This window comes from Dermacentor albipictus, chromosome 4, assembly GCF_038994185.2.
Source record: "Dermacentor albipictus isolate Rhodes 1998 colony chromosome 4, USDA_Dalb.pri_finalv2, whole genome shotgun sequence".
Classification (NCBI taxonomy): Eukaryota; Metazoa; Arthropoda; class Arachnida; order Ixodida; family Ixodidae; genus Dermacentor; species Dermacentor albipictus.
Genome location: NC_091824.1, coordinates 173,378,223 through 173,397,170, shown reverse-complemented (window position 1 = coordinate 173,397,170; position 18,948 = coordinate 173,378,223). Strand labels below are relative to the sequence as shown.

The window sequence follows — 18,948 nt, the reverse complement described above, 5'->3', positions numbered from 1 at the left end:
GCGTTGGACTGCTTGCGAAAACTCCGCATATTTATAGCCAAAAGCGGCACAGGGACCGAATGCGTGCATAAGAATGTGGACGGTCTGGAATCGTTCGTGCTGCAGAGTCTGTGCTGCACCCGTCAGAAGACGATCACGGACTATTTCAAATAAATGTGCCTTGTCTGACGATCACGCGTGCATTGTGTGAGAAACGTGTTCACAAGGAGGTACCGTTTCAAAGGTAGGACGTTTGCGTTACTGAAATGCTATTGTTATGGCTCATTTTTGGGCTTTCACTATAACGACCTTTCAGAATAACGAACATTTTCCCGCGGTCCCCTGAAGTTCGTTGTACCGAGATTTCACTGTACTCGCATGCATGCTCTGTCTCCTGTCACAGTACGAGCATCGATATGCCTAATAGGTGTACTGGCAGTCCTTCAGAGCTTTTTTGTACATGCCTGCAGTGATTTGGGCTCCTAAGGGCACTAAAAGACTTGCATTCATTTTTTCGGAAGTTTTCACAGCCCCTTCCAGACATTGGTTGTACAACCAATTGTTGTACAACCAGACATTGGCTGTACAACTGACCAAGAGGATGCTTCAGATGGTCCGTGGGGCAAACGTACGGCAGAAGGACGAGAACAGAGAGGACCTACGCACTGAGAAGTGAACAAGAAAGAAAGTGTGCCACTGCTTCTTTAAAGGAGCCTGAGCTAAAAAAACAAAGTGTTGGCTGACACCGAAGTGCAGGTGTGCCTCATCCAAATCAAAATAAACTCTTTAAAGCAGTGAAATGCAACACTGAAGTGTTGTGCGCAGGCTGAAAGTATGTCAGGATGGTTGAAGTTGACTTTCCAGCTTCTGAGAGAAAATCTCATTTGTGACAAAATTCAGGCCTCATGCCAATGAGCTTGCTATCAGTTGATAGAAATAGCTCATGTTCAAAAATATTTGCTTCTATATGTATCTCCTTTTTATTCGTATTTGATAATGTTCAACTCGATTTGCAATGGGTGTTACCATTTTTTTAAAGATATTTTATTCGCTGTGCATTTCATTAACCCCTTTCTTCTATTTTCTTTTTGTATAATATAGGCACTACCCCTTACTATTCAAACTGGATTAAGTTGCTTTATTTTTTAACATGCTTACTAGAGAGTGACAGCATCGGGTGACATGGTGTCAGCCCGTCTTTACATTAAACAAAGTTTGGTGTCACTCAGGGAATTTTGCAAAGGCACTCGGGAAGCACCTGGAAAACTCAGGGAATTTGGAAATGTCAACTTGGTAGACACCCTGAACTACTGCACACATTTCATATGATACATAAACAAAAACCAGAATGAATGTGCTTTTCAAGCATAACGGTTTTATGAACAAGATGTATGTCATAAAGAAGATATAAATTGCCAGAATCAAGATTGTGGGATAAAATTGGCCAAAGCTTGTAAAGATTGCATCTACTAAAAAAGAAATGTAACAAAAATTATGAGATAAAGAAAATATATTGCTGCCTAATAGGCACTATCTCCGAACGGGTATTCGGCTACAAAAATCTTACTGCAAGTATTACAGTTGGGCATGCTGGGCTGCGGCTGCCGACGTTCTGAGCTGGTTCGCGTCGTCGTCGCTCTCAGAGTCAAAGTCCAACTTGAAGTGCGCGTGTTGCTCCTGAAGGCGGCCATTTTTGCTTTCTACATTGACTATCGTGAAACTTCGAAGCACGTTCAAAAATTAACACTTGGAGGCAGAAAAGTGAACTACTTATAAAACAAAAATATAGTTCTGAACCAGGCCAGGGAAGCAGCAAGGGCCAATGGCTACCTGGACTGAGGAGGCCTTGGGTGAAGAAAGAACTCTTTCTCTCTGAGTGGCATTATTAAATGTTTGTTTTCTCTCTCTCCTCTTTCATGTCCGATAGTGCAGTGTGTCTGTGGGTGGCGCGGAAGGTCTCGAACGTGGCATTTCAAACCGTTGAAAGCAGCTAATGATGCCCAATGGGTGCGGTGGGGAAACAGTTAAAGGGGCCCTGAATCCCTTTTTGAACATAGTAAAGAAACATTGCTGATCTGTTAACAAGGCTCTTATGAAAATGTGAGCTAACTATTATTGCACTGCACATAGCGGGGAATTAACAATCTTGTGCAAAAAGCAGTGAACAGACACTTGCTCTTGCATCTGCAATGTCATCGAAAGCTGATTGAAAGCAGTTAGCCAACTAGTGCTATTGGCTGATTTCGTGACTGCAAAAACGGGATTGTGAAAAGCTTTTGTGGCGTGAGATTTGTGGAACGACATGCTTTAATAGTGAGGCCATTCTTTGATTAGTTAGAAAAATGTTTCAGGGTCTCCTTAAAGGATGATAGGTCAGGTATTCGTCATAAACATATATTTGTTAAAAAACAATTTCGATTTAGATTATATCCGAGTTTTTTATATCAAGGTTTGACTGGGTTTTAATTTATTAGCCCGTATTAACAGCCTGGGATGGTAGCACTGCAATGCCTCTGTAAGATTGTCTACAAAAAGGCTTCTGGGTTTGCAGTACACGCTGTGAGGTAAGCATGCTCTCACTTCAGGTGTGGGTGGACGAGAGCCGGCGACTAGTCTACTTTGTGAGCCTCAAGGACACACCCTTGGAGAGGCACCTGTGAGTTCATTTTGCTTTGTCATATTAGTGCCTGCCCTTATTGTTGCTTACCAGAGAACAAGACATATAAAAAGTGTGTCAAGCTATGAAAGCGATGGAGAGTGCAAGTGAGGCAATTTGTTCTTCCTGCATAAACTGATAAACTGATTACTTATTGGCGTGGAGAGTGCGAGTAGAGCACTACAGTCCTCCAGTTTTGCACAATGCTCATCACTGGGCAAGAGTAGATGCTTCTAAACAACAAAACCTATTTCTTTATTATGGTGTGCTGCGATTGTGGTGTCCAGTACAAATTTAAGGCATCACAGAGGCTTAAGAAATTCCTAGACTCTGAGCAACCGTCAAAGAAATGAGTATGACGTGAGGTCTCAAATCCCTTTACAGCACAGCACGTATCATATGCAACATGCTCCACTGGTTGCATTTTATTCCTGCCTCGTAGTACACTACCTTTGACCAAACCACAATTTGTTACCCACCAAAGACGTGAAAATCGGCAGTGCTTCACAGGCTCTGAGATGGCTGGCACATGCATCATGTTGCCCGACCTTGGATGCTATGGCCACTGGCTCGGCAGAGTGGACAGTGTAGTGCATCTCATAATCATATTGTGGCTTTGGCATGTAAAAACCCAGAATCTAATCTGCCAAATGGCCGTAAGCTTGTGGGAGTTCTGAACTGATGCATCATATGAGTTACTATTAGCATTGCATGCTGCCAGATACAGTAGAATCTCGTTCGTATGTTTGCGAAAAAAACGTGAAAGAAATGTCTTAACTGAAAAAGTGCGCTATCCAAAGCCACTAAAAAGATGGCAGTCCCAACTGTAGCTGACATCCATGTAAAGCGAAGCATTGCGAAATTTTTTCAGTGAAAGATGCTGGTGTGTGCTGAGCTGGTAGGACCCGAGCGGCCTGAGATGAGTGTTGTCATTTTTGGGGTTTCGACAAGCTTACGTTGGCGCTCCTAAAATTTGGCTTTCTTCTTCGAGCGGGGCAAGTTTTTGTGCCCACTCGGCTGGAATCGTTGTGGCACGAGATGCTGATGTTACCAAGCTGGCGGGGCCTGAGCGACCCGAGACGCATGTTTTAGCATACATAAATGAGAATACGAGCTATCTTGCAGTGTTTGGCTTTATGAAGAAGGGTAAAAAGAAGGACACCGACCACTGAATGAATACAAGAAAAGACGTTTCGGCTCCCCTGACGGGAGCCTTGTTCACAATGAAATCAAGGGCGTGCGATACAATGTTTATATGGTTTTAAAATATGATGTAAGCAGCGCGTGTAGATGGGGGGGGAGGGTTCCGTCATTCCGGTTGAGGGTGTTATCTGTCATTTGGATTAGGAGAGATTCCAAGTGGTGTCTTGATGTCAAATTTCTTTCTTTTTCTAATATCTTGGCGTTATCCCAATCAATCCTGTGGTCCAAGTCATCTGCATGCTCTGCCAAGGCGTTTGAGGCGACTTTTTTCTTTTTTACATCGTTGATATGCTGCTTCAACCGCTGTTCGAAATTTCATGTCTCGCCGATATATACGCAGTCGCAGTCTTCACATGGAATCCCGTAGACGATGCCAGGAAACTTAGTCTTTGGAAGCTTGTCTTTCACGTTTACCAGCCGGTGGCGTAATTTTTGGGACGGTACGTGAGCTACCTGGACGTCATAGCCGCGTAGAACGCGGGCTAAGCCCTCGCTCACACCGGGCACATACGGTATGGGGGCGCGTTTTCTTGGGAGCACACAGTGTCGTCCCAAAAATTACGCCACCGGCTGGTAAACGGGAAAGACAAGCTTCCAAAGACTAAGTTTCCTGGCATCGTCTACGGGATTCCATGTGAAGACTGCGACTGCGTATATATCGGCGAGACAGGAAATTTCGAACAGCGGTTGAAGCAGCATATCAACGATGTAAAAAAGAAAAAAGTCGCCTCAAACGCCTTGGCAGAGCATGCAGATGACTTGGACCACAGGATTGATTGGGATAACGCCAAGATATTAGAAAAAGAAAGAAATTTGACATCAAGACACCACTTGGAATCTCTCCTAATCCAAATGACAGATAACACCCTCAACCGGAATGACGGAACCCTCCCCCCCCATCTACACGCGCTGCTTACATCATATTTTAAAACCATATAAACATTGTATCGCACGCCCTTGATTTCATTGTGAACAAGGCTCCCGTCAGGGGAGCCGAAACGTCTTTTCTTGTATTCATTCAGTGGTCGGTGTCCTTCTTTTTACCCTTCTTCATGATGCCTCCCAACCAGACGGGCTTCCGTCAAAACCTCGACTTCAGTGTTTGGCTTTGAATGTGGATTCATTTCTGTCTGCTCAAAAGGGGTGAAACCTTCCTGTTTTAGCCCTACAAGGTGCTGTTTTATATAACCAGTCTCAAGAAACGGTAGTGGTTGCATGTTAAATCTTTGTTATTTACCTAAGACAAGAAAGTGTGCCTAAATCTGGTTGGATTTGGCATAAGGAAAGAGCTCTTGCCTCAATGGGTATTGCCATGTTTGTTGCAGCAGAATTTCTGGAACAAGTGTGGGGCGGCTGGTTCAATTAGAAAAATAGTATATGCACAATACGGACTCCAAGCACCATTTGCATGTACAGTGGATGGGATGTGATTCATTTGGAACCGAATACGTTTTCTGCCCTAATTTCAAAAAATTAACAAAAGCACTGGCCTCTGTGTTGGTACAGTACTGAATAAAATTCTGTGCCGATCAGTTAAACATGCACTGCAGTAACAACTAATAAGGCTGAGAAGACTTCAAAATATTGCACGCAAATTTTCTCAAAGCTTTCCTGAAGCAGCGAAAAAGATGTTCACCACATGCACTAAGTATTATAAGAATGCTTGTTTTATTACCTTATCCCTAAATGAAGTGCCATTCATCTTTCATCTGTACAATTCGTGCTGTTGCTGCAAGGTTTTGTTTTGTGGTTCCATTAGAAGAAATTGTTTAGCACATAATGTGTTGTAAAACTGCAGGTATGTGGTGGGCCTTGATGGCCAGTTACCGGTGTCAAGGCTGACTGAGCCAGGGTACTCTCACAGCATCTTCATGGATCAGGTAGTATATTTTGCTTGAAGCTGCTCAGAGAAGTTCATTTACACACGGCTAACAGCAAGAGTCGTTTTCAAATGGAACTCCAGCAGAACATACGAAGGATCGTTTTCAGATGCATGGGGTGGTCTAGTATCTCTGGCAATGCCTAAGAACAAGAGAAAGAGAAACAGAGGGGCTTCATTTTTTTAAGGTGCCACTGGCTAACAACTTTAGGGTCACATTTTGTTAACATGAATTAATAACCAAGAAAGTGAATAGCTGATTGTCTGTTACCGTAGCTAAATTACCTTTCTTGTACAGAGTGCGCCTGACCGTGTCTGCTATTATGATAATCTCTTGCATGTAGACTTCAGCATATAAGATGTCAGAGTTTGCCCCACTGAGCACTTCTGCTGTTATACTTTCCTTGAAAAAGAGGGCAGTCTAATCGAAGGGGCATCACCGGAGACTCCTGTCTCATTGCCTTACGCAGGGGTGCAGCATGTTTGTTACGGTCAAGAGCAGCCTGAGTGAGCCACCCTCGAGCGCTGCGTATGGGCTGAACCACTTGGAAGAACCATCATGTCCACCATCTCCACGCCTTCTGGCAGTCTTACTGGAGCCATCAAGTGAGAATTAGCGATTTCCGAGCGATTAACAGTTGCTGTAACTATGGGTACTGCAGTTGCTAAAGAATTCCTGGCCAATGGCAGGTGTGATAGAGCGCAACAGGAGGAGTTTGCCATTCTGTTTTATGCCAATGTTCTGTTCTCTGACTGGAACTAACGCCATGTAATTGTTGTTTTCATTTGTTAAGTTCAACAAAGAAGCTTGGGAAGAAGCTAAGGATTGTGCAATTCATAATGGAAAGAAAATTTACAGGTGTAATGTTAACAGACAAGACAGCAGCAGCCGGTAGTCGAGTTTAACGGGCAGAAATGGAGTTGGGCAGGTCGTGTAATGTGTAAGGCAGATAATTGGTGGTCTGTTACAGTCGCGAATGAGCGAAATTGAAATGTGAAAGGGACACAGGGTACTGCAGCATTTTAGCCATACCACCACTGACAACAAAGAACAAGTGTTGACTTCTGTCGATTCGTCTATGGGGTTGGATCGAGATGTGAAGGTACAGGTTACCAAAATAGCACCAAAAACCGATTTCGAATATATATTTTTTTGAGGTGGTCAAATTTGCCGTTATTCAAATGTAACAGAAATTAACCTCAAGCTACAAAAATATCTTTAAAAAACATGCGTTACAATCGAGTAAACATGGCATTTGCTGTCTGACTAAAGCTTGGTAAGCTGACAGAGGTGGTGATGTTTCTAAACCTCGCTAGGTCTTTTGATCAGATTTGATTGAGGACACAAGAAAAAGCAGCATCTTTTAAATTTGTTACACATGGCTTCTTACATGTCTCAGGCATTGGGCTCATCTATAGATTAAAAACCTAATAGTATTTGGTTTGTGTGTACAGGGAGGCATTCTACTGACACACTAGTATTTGATCCCCAAGTGCTTTATTTGTGGTATATAGTGCACAGGGCTCAGCAAGGGCCTACACTCCTGCTTGCTATTTTAGCCTTGTGACATACCGTATTTGCCTGAATCTGGGCCAACCCCTGATTCCGAGCCAACCCCGAATGTCTGAAGCCAGAAAAAATTAAAAAAAACTTACCTCGAACATAGGCCGAACTAAAAAGTGAGAACAGCATTCACAAAATGAAAACAGCATTTATTTAATGTAAACATGCCGAGCTCACTGTATGTCAGCATCGCTGCTATCCTCGTACGCTTGCGTATGCACGCAAGCTCGCGTCCGCACGATCACGCATGTGCAGACAGGGCTGCATGGCTTGTGCGCGTCGAAACGCGTTGCGTTCTCTGTGAATAACTCCTCTTTGTTATCGCATCCTTATCTTCCTTATCGCTGTCATCTCCTCATTGCAGCACACTCAAAAAGCTTCTCCTGTGGTCCCCTCGAACGACGCATGTTTTTCTTATCGATGCTGAAGTCCCACCCGGCTTGAAACTTTGACGATGCCCTTGTGGCTAGCACAACTTTTTGATTGAAAGCGGCACTGCAGCAGCATCAGCTGTTTGGTGCCATTACAATGACGCCGCGCTGCACACCGATACGACACAGGTCAAAATGGCGATGTCACTTGTGTACTTCAATTGGCTACTGGCGTGACTAGTAGCGGCTGCGATACTAACTTTTCTAGATGGCGCTAGCTATGCACCACATTTGTCATTTTCAATTACAAGCTGGTGTGTTCTTTAAGATCCTCATATCTAAGGTTACCTTAGATTTTGGTACCTGATCATTTGAAAAATACTGTCAGCCTAGATTCGAATAAATACAATAGTTTTCAAATGTCCTCAAGCACATTTCGGACTGTTCGTATTTATTTATTTATTTACACACCCTAAGGGCCCCTATGGCATATAGGGGGGGAACTTACAAAATCCAAATTTGTGTCACATACAACAGAAAAAAGAAAGGCACGCACAGAAAACCAGCACATTGTACAGCTGCAAAAAAGAAGGGGGGGGGGGGGGAGAAAAACATCACGGCTGATTGGTGCCTCTGCCATCTTTGGACTTTGCTAGAATACATGTGTTCGAAATGCAAAAGAACCTCATGAATACGATCCCATTTTGTACAATTTCCCAGTGTCAACGTTCATTACTGAGAACATAAAAAATTATGCAATACAGTTATGCTTCTTTTTTACTGGTTAATACGTTCCCGGAAGACAAGATCTTTTGGCACCAATGCTCCTTACATCACCGAACTGCGATTGTATGATAAGTTTTCTGGCTGCTAGACCCACAAGAAAAAGCACGAGGCATGCACAATCGAAAGCAGTAATACAGTTGAAAGCCGTGATAACAAAATTCTGTGAATATGAAATTCTTGCAAAACTAAATATTTTTGTATCCCCGGCGAATGCCCATAGGATTCAATGCATTTCATACCTCTCGACAACGAAATGTTGCTGTGCCACATCAACGCAATTTGCGGGAACGTAACCCTGCATATTACCTACTTGCGCAAGGCTAGCAGGCTCCAAAATGTGCTAAAATGTGATTGCTTTGCATAAAATTGTGTAGAATACGACCACATTACACTTGCGTGGGCACCACCATTTTTGTTCAAAAAACAACCAAGTGCCGGAAGCGATCGCGGCAGAAATACGTCATGGCCGCCATCTTCTCTGTTGATCGCCAGTTTGAAGTTGCAGCGTGTCGCTACTGACAAGTGATGATGGTTTTTGCACGCAGCACTGAATGAGGAGCCAGCGAGCAACATGCGAGCAATCTGCTTGCAGTGCAGTTGGTGCGGTCCATTCATGTTTTGGAAGGTGGGGTGGCGTAGAGCTATTGGTGCAGCCCATTCATGTTTGGAGGGGTGGAAGGGCGACGGGAGATAGCTGCATTGAGATGGCTGGAAAATGATCGTGCGGCGGCTGTTGGAGCAGCGGCCCATCGTGTAGCGGCTCGAATTTCTCATTTTATTATTTTTATTTTCAAGGATTTCGCATTTCACTATGTTTCGGCTCGGACATCCAGCAGCCAGACTTCATCGTTATATAACTGATAATGCGGCATCGTGGCATGATACAAGGCGGGTTATTTCACCATAGAAAGCATACAAAAGTCAACAGTGCGGTAGCTTCTCATTGTTATAACTGATATATTATTAAAACTGGTATCGTTATAAGTGGGTTCGATTGTATTACATCTCAAGTGGCAATGGGCACTCTTTCAGTGCTTCCCATGAAGCGACCACTTGACCAGTGCCCACCTATACGATGATGGAGCGTGGTGCTGACTATTGACGTATCAACAAAGAAGCTCCCTCCGAGGTGACAGCAACTGCCACGTTCTGTAGAAGCAGTAATCTCTGTCAAGGCAGGGCTTCTCAAATTGCTACAAGCTAATTATCGCATAGAGCTTGGCGAGGGGCCAATGTCGACGACTTCTGTGGAAACAGTGTCGACTTCACATCCCCAATTGCCACATGGTTGCATCGTATGGGGGGGGGGGGGGCAATTATGCAGCATTGGAGGCGAAGTTCAGCAAGGTGGTGCAACCATGGGCAGAGTGCTGTTAATAGTGCGACCTCTCTGATTGGTCAAGACACGGTCATCCCATTAACTCGTCTAGTTACGTAGGGCACATGGCTGTTATAAACTTGGACATCATTGGTGTAGTGTAGAGTGAAAGCTCGCTAATTTGAACTTCAACTCAAATTTATGGGTAATTCAAACTGTACGGTTTTGCTGAGCCAAGCTCCATACAACTCTGTATAAAAAAGCCTGTTAATTCGAACGTGAGTAGGTTCTGCCACAAATAATTCGAAATACGCGCCACCGCACCGGCGGCTTGGTATCTGACACACAGCCAGAGAAACGCACCTGTTATAGGATGGCTGCCTAGTCATGAGGCTGCATTGACCTGGAATAGAGAGAGAAGGTAAAATTGACTAAAACCAAACCGGTGCAGAGGCTAGAGAGCAGCGGTGGCTGCCTCCTCTCCGTCCTACGTGACCTCCAAGATTTGGTTCTTTAAACACTGATCGCGGAGGCTTTGCGCATTTTGTGTAGCTGTCGCTGTTGAGTGACAGATGGTGCAAATCAGGTGTGTCGTAGCACAGCAAATCAGGTGTTTCGTAGCTTCGCCCAGACTCAAGAATTGATGAAGAGGAGCCTTTGCCAATGTATGCTTGGCACCTTTGTCTCTGCAGCCTCGGTTCCGGGCACGCCTTGTGCACCCCAGTTTTTAGCATTGGAAGTACTTTCCGTCGTGATTCTTTGCTGTGGTGTTAATCGTTAGGCCTCGGCTAGCGTTTGCTGCGGTGGACTTCGGTGGTGTAGCTGGGACTTGAAGATGGTGGGTGCCTGCGACAAATATTGCGTAAGTAAGTAACTGTTGAGGTGCACTGTGCTGGAGAATGATGTGAAGGAGAAAATCAGCGACGTCTGTTGCGCAACTAGTCGGCAACGCCTTTGTTATCGCGTAGCGTGTTGCGTAATCAGTAGCGACAGCGATCCACTTATTCTCTCTAGTTGTCGTCGGAAAAGGGCCAAGCAGGTCAAGGCCTACACGAAAGAACGGTTCAGAGGGAACTTCAATTGGATGGAGTCGTCCGACAGGTGGCAGGGGAGGTTTCTTCCGGCACTGACACAATTCGCAAGTTGCGACATAACGACACAAAGAGCGGTAGAGACCCAGCCAGAAGAACCGGTGTCGTACGTGGTCGTATGTACGCAAAATTCCAAGGTGTCCCAGCACGCGATAGGGACGCCGACGAATAGGATTTGTGTCTCCAGTGTTTATTTGGTGGTGAACGACAGATGTTTGGCCTAAAGGCCTGTCCCCGAAATCAAAGATGTCACTGTACGATTCAAGCAGGTGACTTATGTCCATGGCCTGTGCAGAGGTGAGGTCAGGTGCAGTCATCTGTTAAGGAACCAGAGCTGTGAGCTGCAATTGGCGCTAATAAGCCACTCTCGGCATCCAGAATCTCATTGTCAAATTCGGAACCACTAGAAACGCTGGCCAAGAACATGCCGGCTGGAATGACTTGAGGGCACGGGCTGAAATTCAGAAGCGGTAGAACGACGTCATTGTTAGTAACCGTGACCAACTTATGCGGAACAGCAACGTTCCAATTCAAAAGCACGTCGATGGTGGGGTGAAGACATATTCACCGTCAGGAACCTGTGGCTGGGTGGTCAAAGTGACGTAAGTAACTGCCTCGGGTGACAGACGCACTTCGTGAAGCGAGCACAAGTGCGGTGGGGCAGTGCTCGGAGCATCAGTGAGTTGATGCAGTTCCAACTGAAGAACGCTGGTTGCGCAGTCGTTGAGAGCAGAATGAGTAGATAAAAAGCCCAATCCAAAGATAATGTCGTGAGGGCAGTTGTTGATCACAAGCAAAGAGAACAGAAGTAGGGTGGCCGGCTATAATTAAACGCGCAGTACACATTCGAAGAACAACCACCACTCCGCCGTCGGCCACACGAAGCACTTGCGCAGCTGCTGGGGTGAGGACCTTCTATAAAAGGACACTAAAGGTTACTATATGAAGTCAAGTTAAAGTGATAAAGCAATGCTCTAGAACGTTTAAGGCGTCAATGTAATCGCGAACAGAGCTTTAGTAACCGACAAATTGAGGTAAATGCATGACATGGTTTGAGACCCGCCAGCGACATTCCCGTACTAGCTCCATGACGAAGGCACTCCTCATCATAATTTATGTCGGTAGTACTCAACTACTCATATTAAAAAGATAATTTAATTAGGTTATAAGACGAAGAAAATGCTACTTCTCAACTTCTGTTTGATTCTAAGAAAAAAATAACATTTTTGACGTTACCCATCAGTAGTATGGGTGGTCGAAAGGTTTCGTTTTCGCTCGACTGTGCGCTGCGCCCGCTTCGGAGTTTCAGTTGTTTCGTTATCGTGTCGAGCTGCGCTGGTTCTACTGGCTTGCGAAACTTGCATTTGGAACAAGTAGCGAGAATGCCACGGCCATGTGATGTCACAAGATGCGCAAACGGTCCGCAGAACTTGGCCAAGGGCAGTTGCAGCGGTGAATCCAACGTTACTTACCACTGTGTGCCAACAAGTGAACCTCTCCGTTCGAAGTGGTTAAGTGCTGTACCTCTGCCACAGCGCGTTGGCAAAGAGCCGAAAAATCGCATAGTGTGCTCGTTGCACTTTCGTCCAGAGGATTACACGTTCAACGCCGACTTACTGAAGTCGTGTGGAGTGCTTTTCAAAGCAATGCTTTCCCATAGCGCTGTTCCATCGGTCTTGCCTGCATTTCTCGAAGCACAAGAACAACTGCAGGTTGAAGACGGGGTGGTGAGTGCGGCATTTGGTTTTCACGAAGGAAAAGCTACAAATGTGCGAATATGTACAGCCATGAAATGCAGTTGCCGTCGTAGTAGCACGCAATGATGCCGGCAGCATGAGCCCTCAGCAGCAGGTCACGTTCATCATTGCTTAAATCGCTGAAGTCGAGCCCAGCATAGCGAGCCAATGTGTCGTCAGGGTTGTTCATTGCAATGAGCGTCAAAGTTGGCGTCCCAAAAATAAAAAACCAGCTTATCGTCGCGCGCTTTCCCTTCCTCTAGCCACCATAGTTCCGCTTTCGCACTGCTGTCAGCTCTGTCTTGGCTCTGTTTCTGGCCGCGCGTTTGCGTTTTGCGCAGAAAAGCCATAGCACCGTCTGTGGGCGCCGTTTTACTCACTGATGGCGCAACGTCACTATGAGACCATGACTTCACCACTCCTCGATCGGAGGGTGGGCGATTTGAACTGCGCTGGAGGTATGCGGACGCTTCAGAACGCATTTTCTCCAAAAATATGTTTTTCCTTGGCACGAAACAAGCGTGTCGAGGTTTCTGGGATGGTATTTTAACAGTCCACATTGACTTAATATTAACCTTTCATGTCCCTTTAAGCGTCTACGTAGGCTATCAGTCATCACAGATACGTGAGCTCCAGTGTCGACAAGTGCTTGGACAGGTACGCCATCTATTTTGATGTCTATTACACTTCTCCTTGTGGGCACAGACAGAGGATTTGCTGCGGTAGTAGGCAATGCAGCACCGCCTCCGAGGGCTGCATTTCTTAGTCTTCCGAAAGGGTGCGGCCAAACGCCACAGGGGATGAAAGGTGACGTGGCTGCAGTGAATGGGAAGATGGACGACGTGTTTGCGGTGAACAAGACTGGTATCCATGTGCTGATGGCGAGTGACTGTACCACGTCTTCCTAGCAGAGTTGTCGGCACTGTTAGACTTGGCGGTGGGCAAAACACTGCGGGCATTTCCATCAAAACGGCTCAGGTTGGTCGGCGTGCGAGTTGTTGAGGGCCACGAGTTGCGACAGTATCGGGTGACATGACCAATGCGGTGACAGGTGAAACATATCGGCTGGTCGTCCGCAGTTCTCCACACAGTCGGGTTGCGATAACGCGGAACGAAGCGTCGGGATGGAGCGCAAATAGTAGAAAGGTGTTTGTTAGCTCTGGGATCGGCGACAGCATAGACAGAATGTAATCCAATGTTTTCAAGTCCCTGGCGAACGATAGCTTGTACGAGAGGAACTGAAAATGTGGTAGCATCAGGGCTACGTGAACAGAAAGCTGCGAACGCCATCGCATCCAGTTCACATCTAACGATTCGCACCACGTCCTCTGATGGCGATGCATGCTGCTGTGCGGGTTGATGTTCCCGCATCGACGTTGCGGCAGTATTGGGAAGTCTGGCGAATTGTTGCGAGACACGTCGGCTTTTGGCCTGCTCGAATTGTCGGCACTCTTTAATGATTGCATCAACTGTAGAGCAGCTTTTGTACATGATCAGATTAAATGCGTCGTCAACAATACCCTTAAGCATGTGCCCGCCCTTCTCAGCTTCTGTCATGTCGTGATCGGCCTTGCGACAAAGTGCCAGCACGTCCTGGATGTACGAGACATAGGACTCCCTGGGGGATTGGGCACAGGAGGCCAGTTCCTGCTTTGTGGCAATTTTACAGCCAGCTGGTTTGCCAAACAACTCTGTCAATTTCTCTTTGCTTTGGTCCCAGCTGGTTAGCTCCTCTTCATTGTTTTTGTACCACACCTTTGCCGTGCCTCTTAGGTAGAACATCTGGTTAGCTAGCATAAGCGTAGGGTCCCATCTTTTGATTCCACTCACGCGTTCGTACATGGCCACCCACTCTTCAACGTTGGTGCCATCGGTCCCGCAGAAGGTTCCAGGATCCTTGGGTTGCACAACGACAACTGGAGGGGACAGCAACGTAGTATGCGATGGTGAGGTAGGAGGCGGCAATGATGTTGATCCCGAATGCTCACCGTCATTCATGGTGCGGACGGTGATGCGATGTCCGCTGTGGAGTTCAGTTTCCAGCCGTGGTACCCCGCACCTCCACCAATATGTTACGGGGATGTTGGGAGTATAGAAGATTATATTTAAAGTATAGATACAAAATGAGTCTGAGTAGTTAAGATGGCTGACCATCATCAACCCGCAGCAGCCAGCATCTCGCGATCTTCTTCTTCCTCTCTTCAGTCATCCTTCCGTAACAATATGCATTGACGATGAAGAAATAAATAAGTTGTTAGTCAGCACCACTGTGTGTCGAATCTTCCTTTTGCGGTCCGTCTTAGGTGTTTGCGCTGTAAGTTTTAGTTCAGAAGCTATTTCCGCCCTGGGAGGTCACAATGCACGCTCCTGAGCTTGAAATTGCTATGCATTTACATGAGCTTCACTCGAAGTACTCCTGCTCCAAATTCTACACAGAAGCGTCAAAATCACATGCTGGCATATCGTACGCTGCTGTTGGTCACTCTTCTTCTGAATCTGGCATGTTGAACCTCCTAACAAGTATCTTCACTGCAGGAGCCTATGCAGTACTGTCTGCGGTAAAACATATAAAGAAACTAAAACTTGACAGAGCAATCATGTTCACAGATTCGTTGAGTCTTGTAAAAGCACTCCTTTTTTTCAACAGCATATAAATCCTGTCTTCAATGAACTTTACTTACTCTTATGCAACGTCAATTTATCACATAGACGCAGTAATACGCTGGCTTCCTGGCCATAGAGGAATCGAGGGTAATGTGCTTGCTGACAAGATTGCCGAATCAATAGCATCGCAGGGTAATTGTTCTGCTGCTGTCCCTGCCACAGACATGAAGCCTTTCTTAAGAAAGAAACTGTGAAGCCACTGGCAATGCTTGTGGACGCTGAAACGAGAAATAAGTTTTGCGTTATTAGGCCGAAGTTAGGTTTCTGGCACCCAACTACGAAAACATGAAGAACAGATGTCCTATTCACTAGACTGAGAATAGGACTCACATTTGGCACTCATAACTTTCTCTTGACCGGTAACGTGCCCCAACCTGTCGTACATATGGTGACAAGCTGACCGTTCTGTACGTCTCCCTGAAGTGCCCGGAAGCCAAAAGAGACAGGAGGAAACATTTTCCTTTTGCATACCACCATCGCGTCCCTCTGCATCCGGCTATGTTTCTTGAAGAACCGCTTTTTAAGACCAAAGCAGTCCTCCCTTTCTTGAATGATGTTGTCTACATGTCACAAGACCATTAAATTCGTAGCGTATCGTCTTTCCAGGGGATGCTGCTATGATAGTTTTCTTTGTATAGCGCATGCCTCTATGCCCTTGTGTTTCAAGGGCTCTGGAGAGGCAGTAGTGCTCTAGTCAATTTTAGCATGTCACATATTTTGTATATTCCACCATTCTTTCGCAGTGCATTTTAATTTTCATAGTACACGTCATTAGTCATTGACATAATTTTATTATACTCATTTTATGCAATTTACATCAACTCTTCTAGGTCCCTTTGCAGCCACATCACATTAACTTCACAAAACCCATCAGTCCACTGCGAGTTCATGAATACTATCATGGCGCTCTTTGGCCATACCTGGCCCTTGCGCCATTAAACATGAAACATTCAATTCATGAACCCCAGAACCGGACCACAACAGTAGGCGCCTGCCACAGCTTTTTCTCTGCAGTACTCGCTTGCCCGTGTCATATGAAAAGACCAGCATGCACTCAGTTTCCTCTTCCAGTACCAGCAAATCCCCTGTTGGGTCGTTGCAGGTCTAATTCATAGCTGTCGCCACCAACAGTATTAGATAAGCATGCTCACCTATCTCTTTCACAGTCCATTTGGCATAGTGCCATTGAAAGCGTGCTGCAATACCTTTACTGTGCATCGCAATACATTTACTGTATTAACCATACTGTGTGCTTTTAATAAATGATAGCCCAAATCCACCGCTGTTCTCTGTTGCAGGTGACACGAAGTGAGCGTCATGTTTTGCTCTGGCGGCATCATATTCTGACATTGCTTACCAGCTTCATTTCGTTTAGATTTCCTGTCACTGTTTTAAAACACTACCCAAAAAGAAAACGACTAAGCATGTCTCAGGCTGCTCGGGTCCCACCATCTCACAAACCTCCTGGCAAAATGCCTACTGCTTGAAGAAGCTGCTGGTTCAGACTGAACTTGAGAAGTGCAACGTAACCTTGCAGAAGCTGCAATAATGATGACGTGCCTCTCGGGTGGATCAAGCCCCACCATCCCGACATCCCTTGACATCTCATGCTGTAACAATTTGTGCAACGCTTCGCATTGCATAAATGTCGACTGCAGTTAACTTCCTTGAATTTTTTAGTGACTTCGGATCGTACGTTTTCTTTGTTAGTGGGTTATTTCTCGAATTTTTTTCCACGATGTATGAACGAAGCTCTACTGTACATGACTTTCAATATGACAGGACCTGTTGTGATGCCTCTGCTGGATGGTGCCAGTGTTGGGGGCTACCAGGAGCCAGAGCTCTTCAGCCATACAATCTCATCGGGCCATGTGGTGTTTGGCCTGGTCTTCAAGCCGGCACACTTGGAGCCACAGCGTCGTTATCCCACAGTGCTCACCATCTACGGGGGCCCAGAGGTCCAGCTGGTTACAAACTCCTTCAAGGGCATGCGGTAAGATGGGTTACAAAACACATCAAATTTTGTCTCCATTTCTTAATCTCTTATAGCCAGAATTTTCTGCCTGAAGAAAAATGATTTGGATCGTGGTTAGAAATACCGTATTTACTCGCATAATGATCGCACTTTTTTGTCAGAAAAAATTGACGCGAATTCAGGGGTGCGATCATTACGCGGGTTAAATTTCCCGCGGGAAAAATTTTTTTTTTCGTCCCGCGTTTGCTGCGGGATGCGGGTGCGGGACACCAAAACGAAAATGGCGGCCGGCGGAGCAAGCCGATCGCGCCGAACGCAATCTTTTTTTTTCTTCTCGTGAGTACATGACGTGTATTGAAACAGTTTCTTCCGTGTCAGTGATGAATAATATCGTTAATATCGGCAAGTTTGCGGCAATAACGTAGCCATGTCCACTTTGATGGGACAGAAACAGATGGGCGCGCTTAGGTGCCAGTGACAGAAACCCATGGCCGGCGTGCTGCGGAAACTGCGGCACCTGTTTTCACTACTATCCTAACACGGCACGTTTCCGCTAAGGGTGGGCGAATAGAGACGTTTAGCTTGTACGCTATTCCGGTAAACGGGAGCGGTTTGGGCGGATTACCGGATGGTCGGGGCATAAACGTGAGCGGTGAAGCCGCCTGGTGTTGTAGAGCTCAACCAGACAAACGCAGAGCTAAAACTGCAGTAGCTCACCATATCCTGCTTCGCCACTCGTGCAAATTTTTGGCAGCGGCGTAATTGTGAACACGATTACGCCACTGTCGAAAATTTACGCCAGCAGCTAAGCAGAACATAGTAATTAGCTCTATGTTTGTGTGGTTGAGCTTTGCGCCACCAGCTGGCGCCACCGATCTGGTCGCTCAGCTTGACGCCCCCGCTAAACCGGAAACCCGCCCGCGCTTTCCCGATTACCGGACACGCTAAAGGTCTCTAATATCTTAGCTGTGTTACAAGCGTTGGCGTATGAACAGGGTACACTTTTAACGTATCAGTGTAAACGTGGCTACTATCATTGCCACGCGCGATTTGTTGCGTGCTCACGAGTGCAGATGAAAAGAATCGAAAGGCGCCTTTTTTGTTTTTGTTGACTACAACCATTATAAAGCCTACCCATAATAAAGGCAAGTTTGGTTGTGTGGAAAGTGAAAGTAATGAAATGAGGCATCTACTTAAGCATGTTTGGTGCGTGCAGACGAGTCGTTCGCGTAGCATTCGACAGATGGTAAGCGCGATCATTATTAGCTAGACTTGGCACACGACATATCGCTGCGGCAAGTTCAGGGTGCGATCATTATACGGGAAATAAAAAAAATCGAATTTTGACGACAAAATTCAGGGGTGCGATCATTACGCGAGTGCGATCATTATGCGAGTAAATACGGTACATATACGCAAGATAAGAACATCCAAACTTACTCTTAGACTAGCATTTGCTGCCTTGGGTGAGTTTTGTACATTCGTTTAAAGAACACTGAAACAGCCGTATACAGTTACCGACCAATAAATCGGACACCAATAATCCAGACATGCTTGGTAATTTGGACAGCTTTACGGTGCAGCCAATGGCTCCATAGACTTAATCTGTAATGACGACTGATATTTCGAACGGCTGCCAACTCTACATTCGATTATCCGGACTCCGTCCCTGGCTGTAGCATACGCCGACTCTGCCGCCATTACTCCCTCTGGCAACCTCGACGAG

General features: G+C 45.9%; 1 protein-coding gene across 6 annotated transcripts in view; it reads left to right on the top strand.

The window, feature by feature from the left end:
• LOC135913613 (dipeptidyl peptidase 9-like) overlaps positions 1–18,948 on the top strand; it is a 137,684-nt gene that overhangs the window by 73,540 nt on the left and 45,196 nt on the right. For all 6 annotated transcript variants that reach the window (XM_065446146.2, XM_065446139.2, XM_065446140.2 and 3 more), the window contains 4 exons: positions 2,565–2,635; positions 5,637–5,718; positions 6,188–6,323; positions 17,030–17,240. In XM_065446146.2, the coding sequence (XP_065302218.2) occupies positions 2,565–2,635; positions 5,637–5,718; positions 6,188–6,323; positions 17,030–17,240 (500 nt within the window). The remainder of the gene's footprint in view (positions 1–2,564; positions 2,636–5,636; positions 5,719–6,187; positions 6,324–17,029; positions 17,241–18,948) is intronic.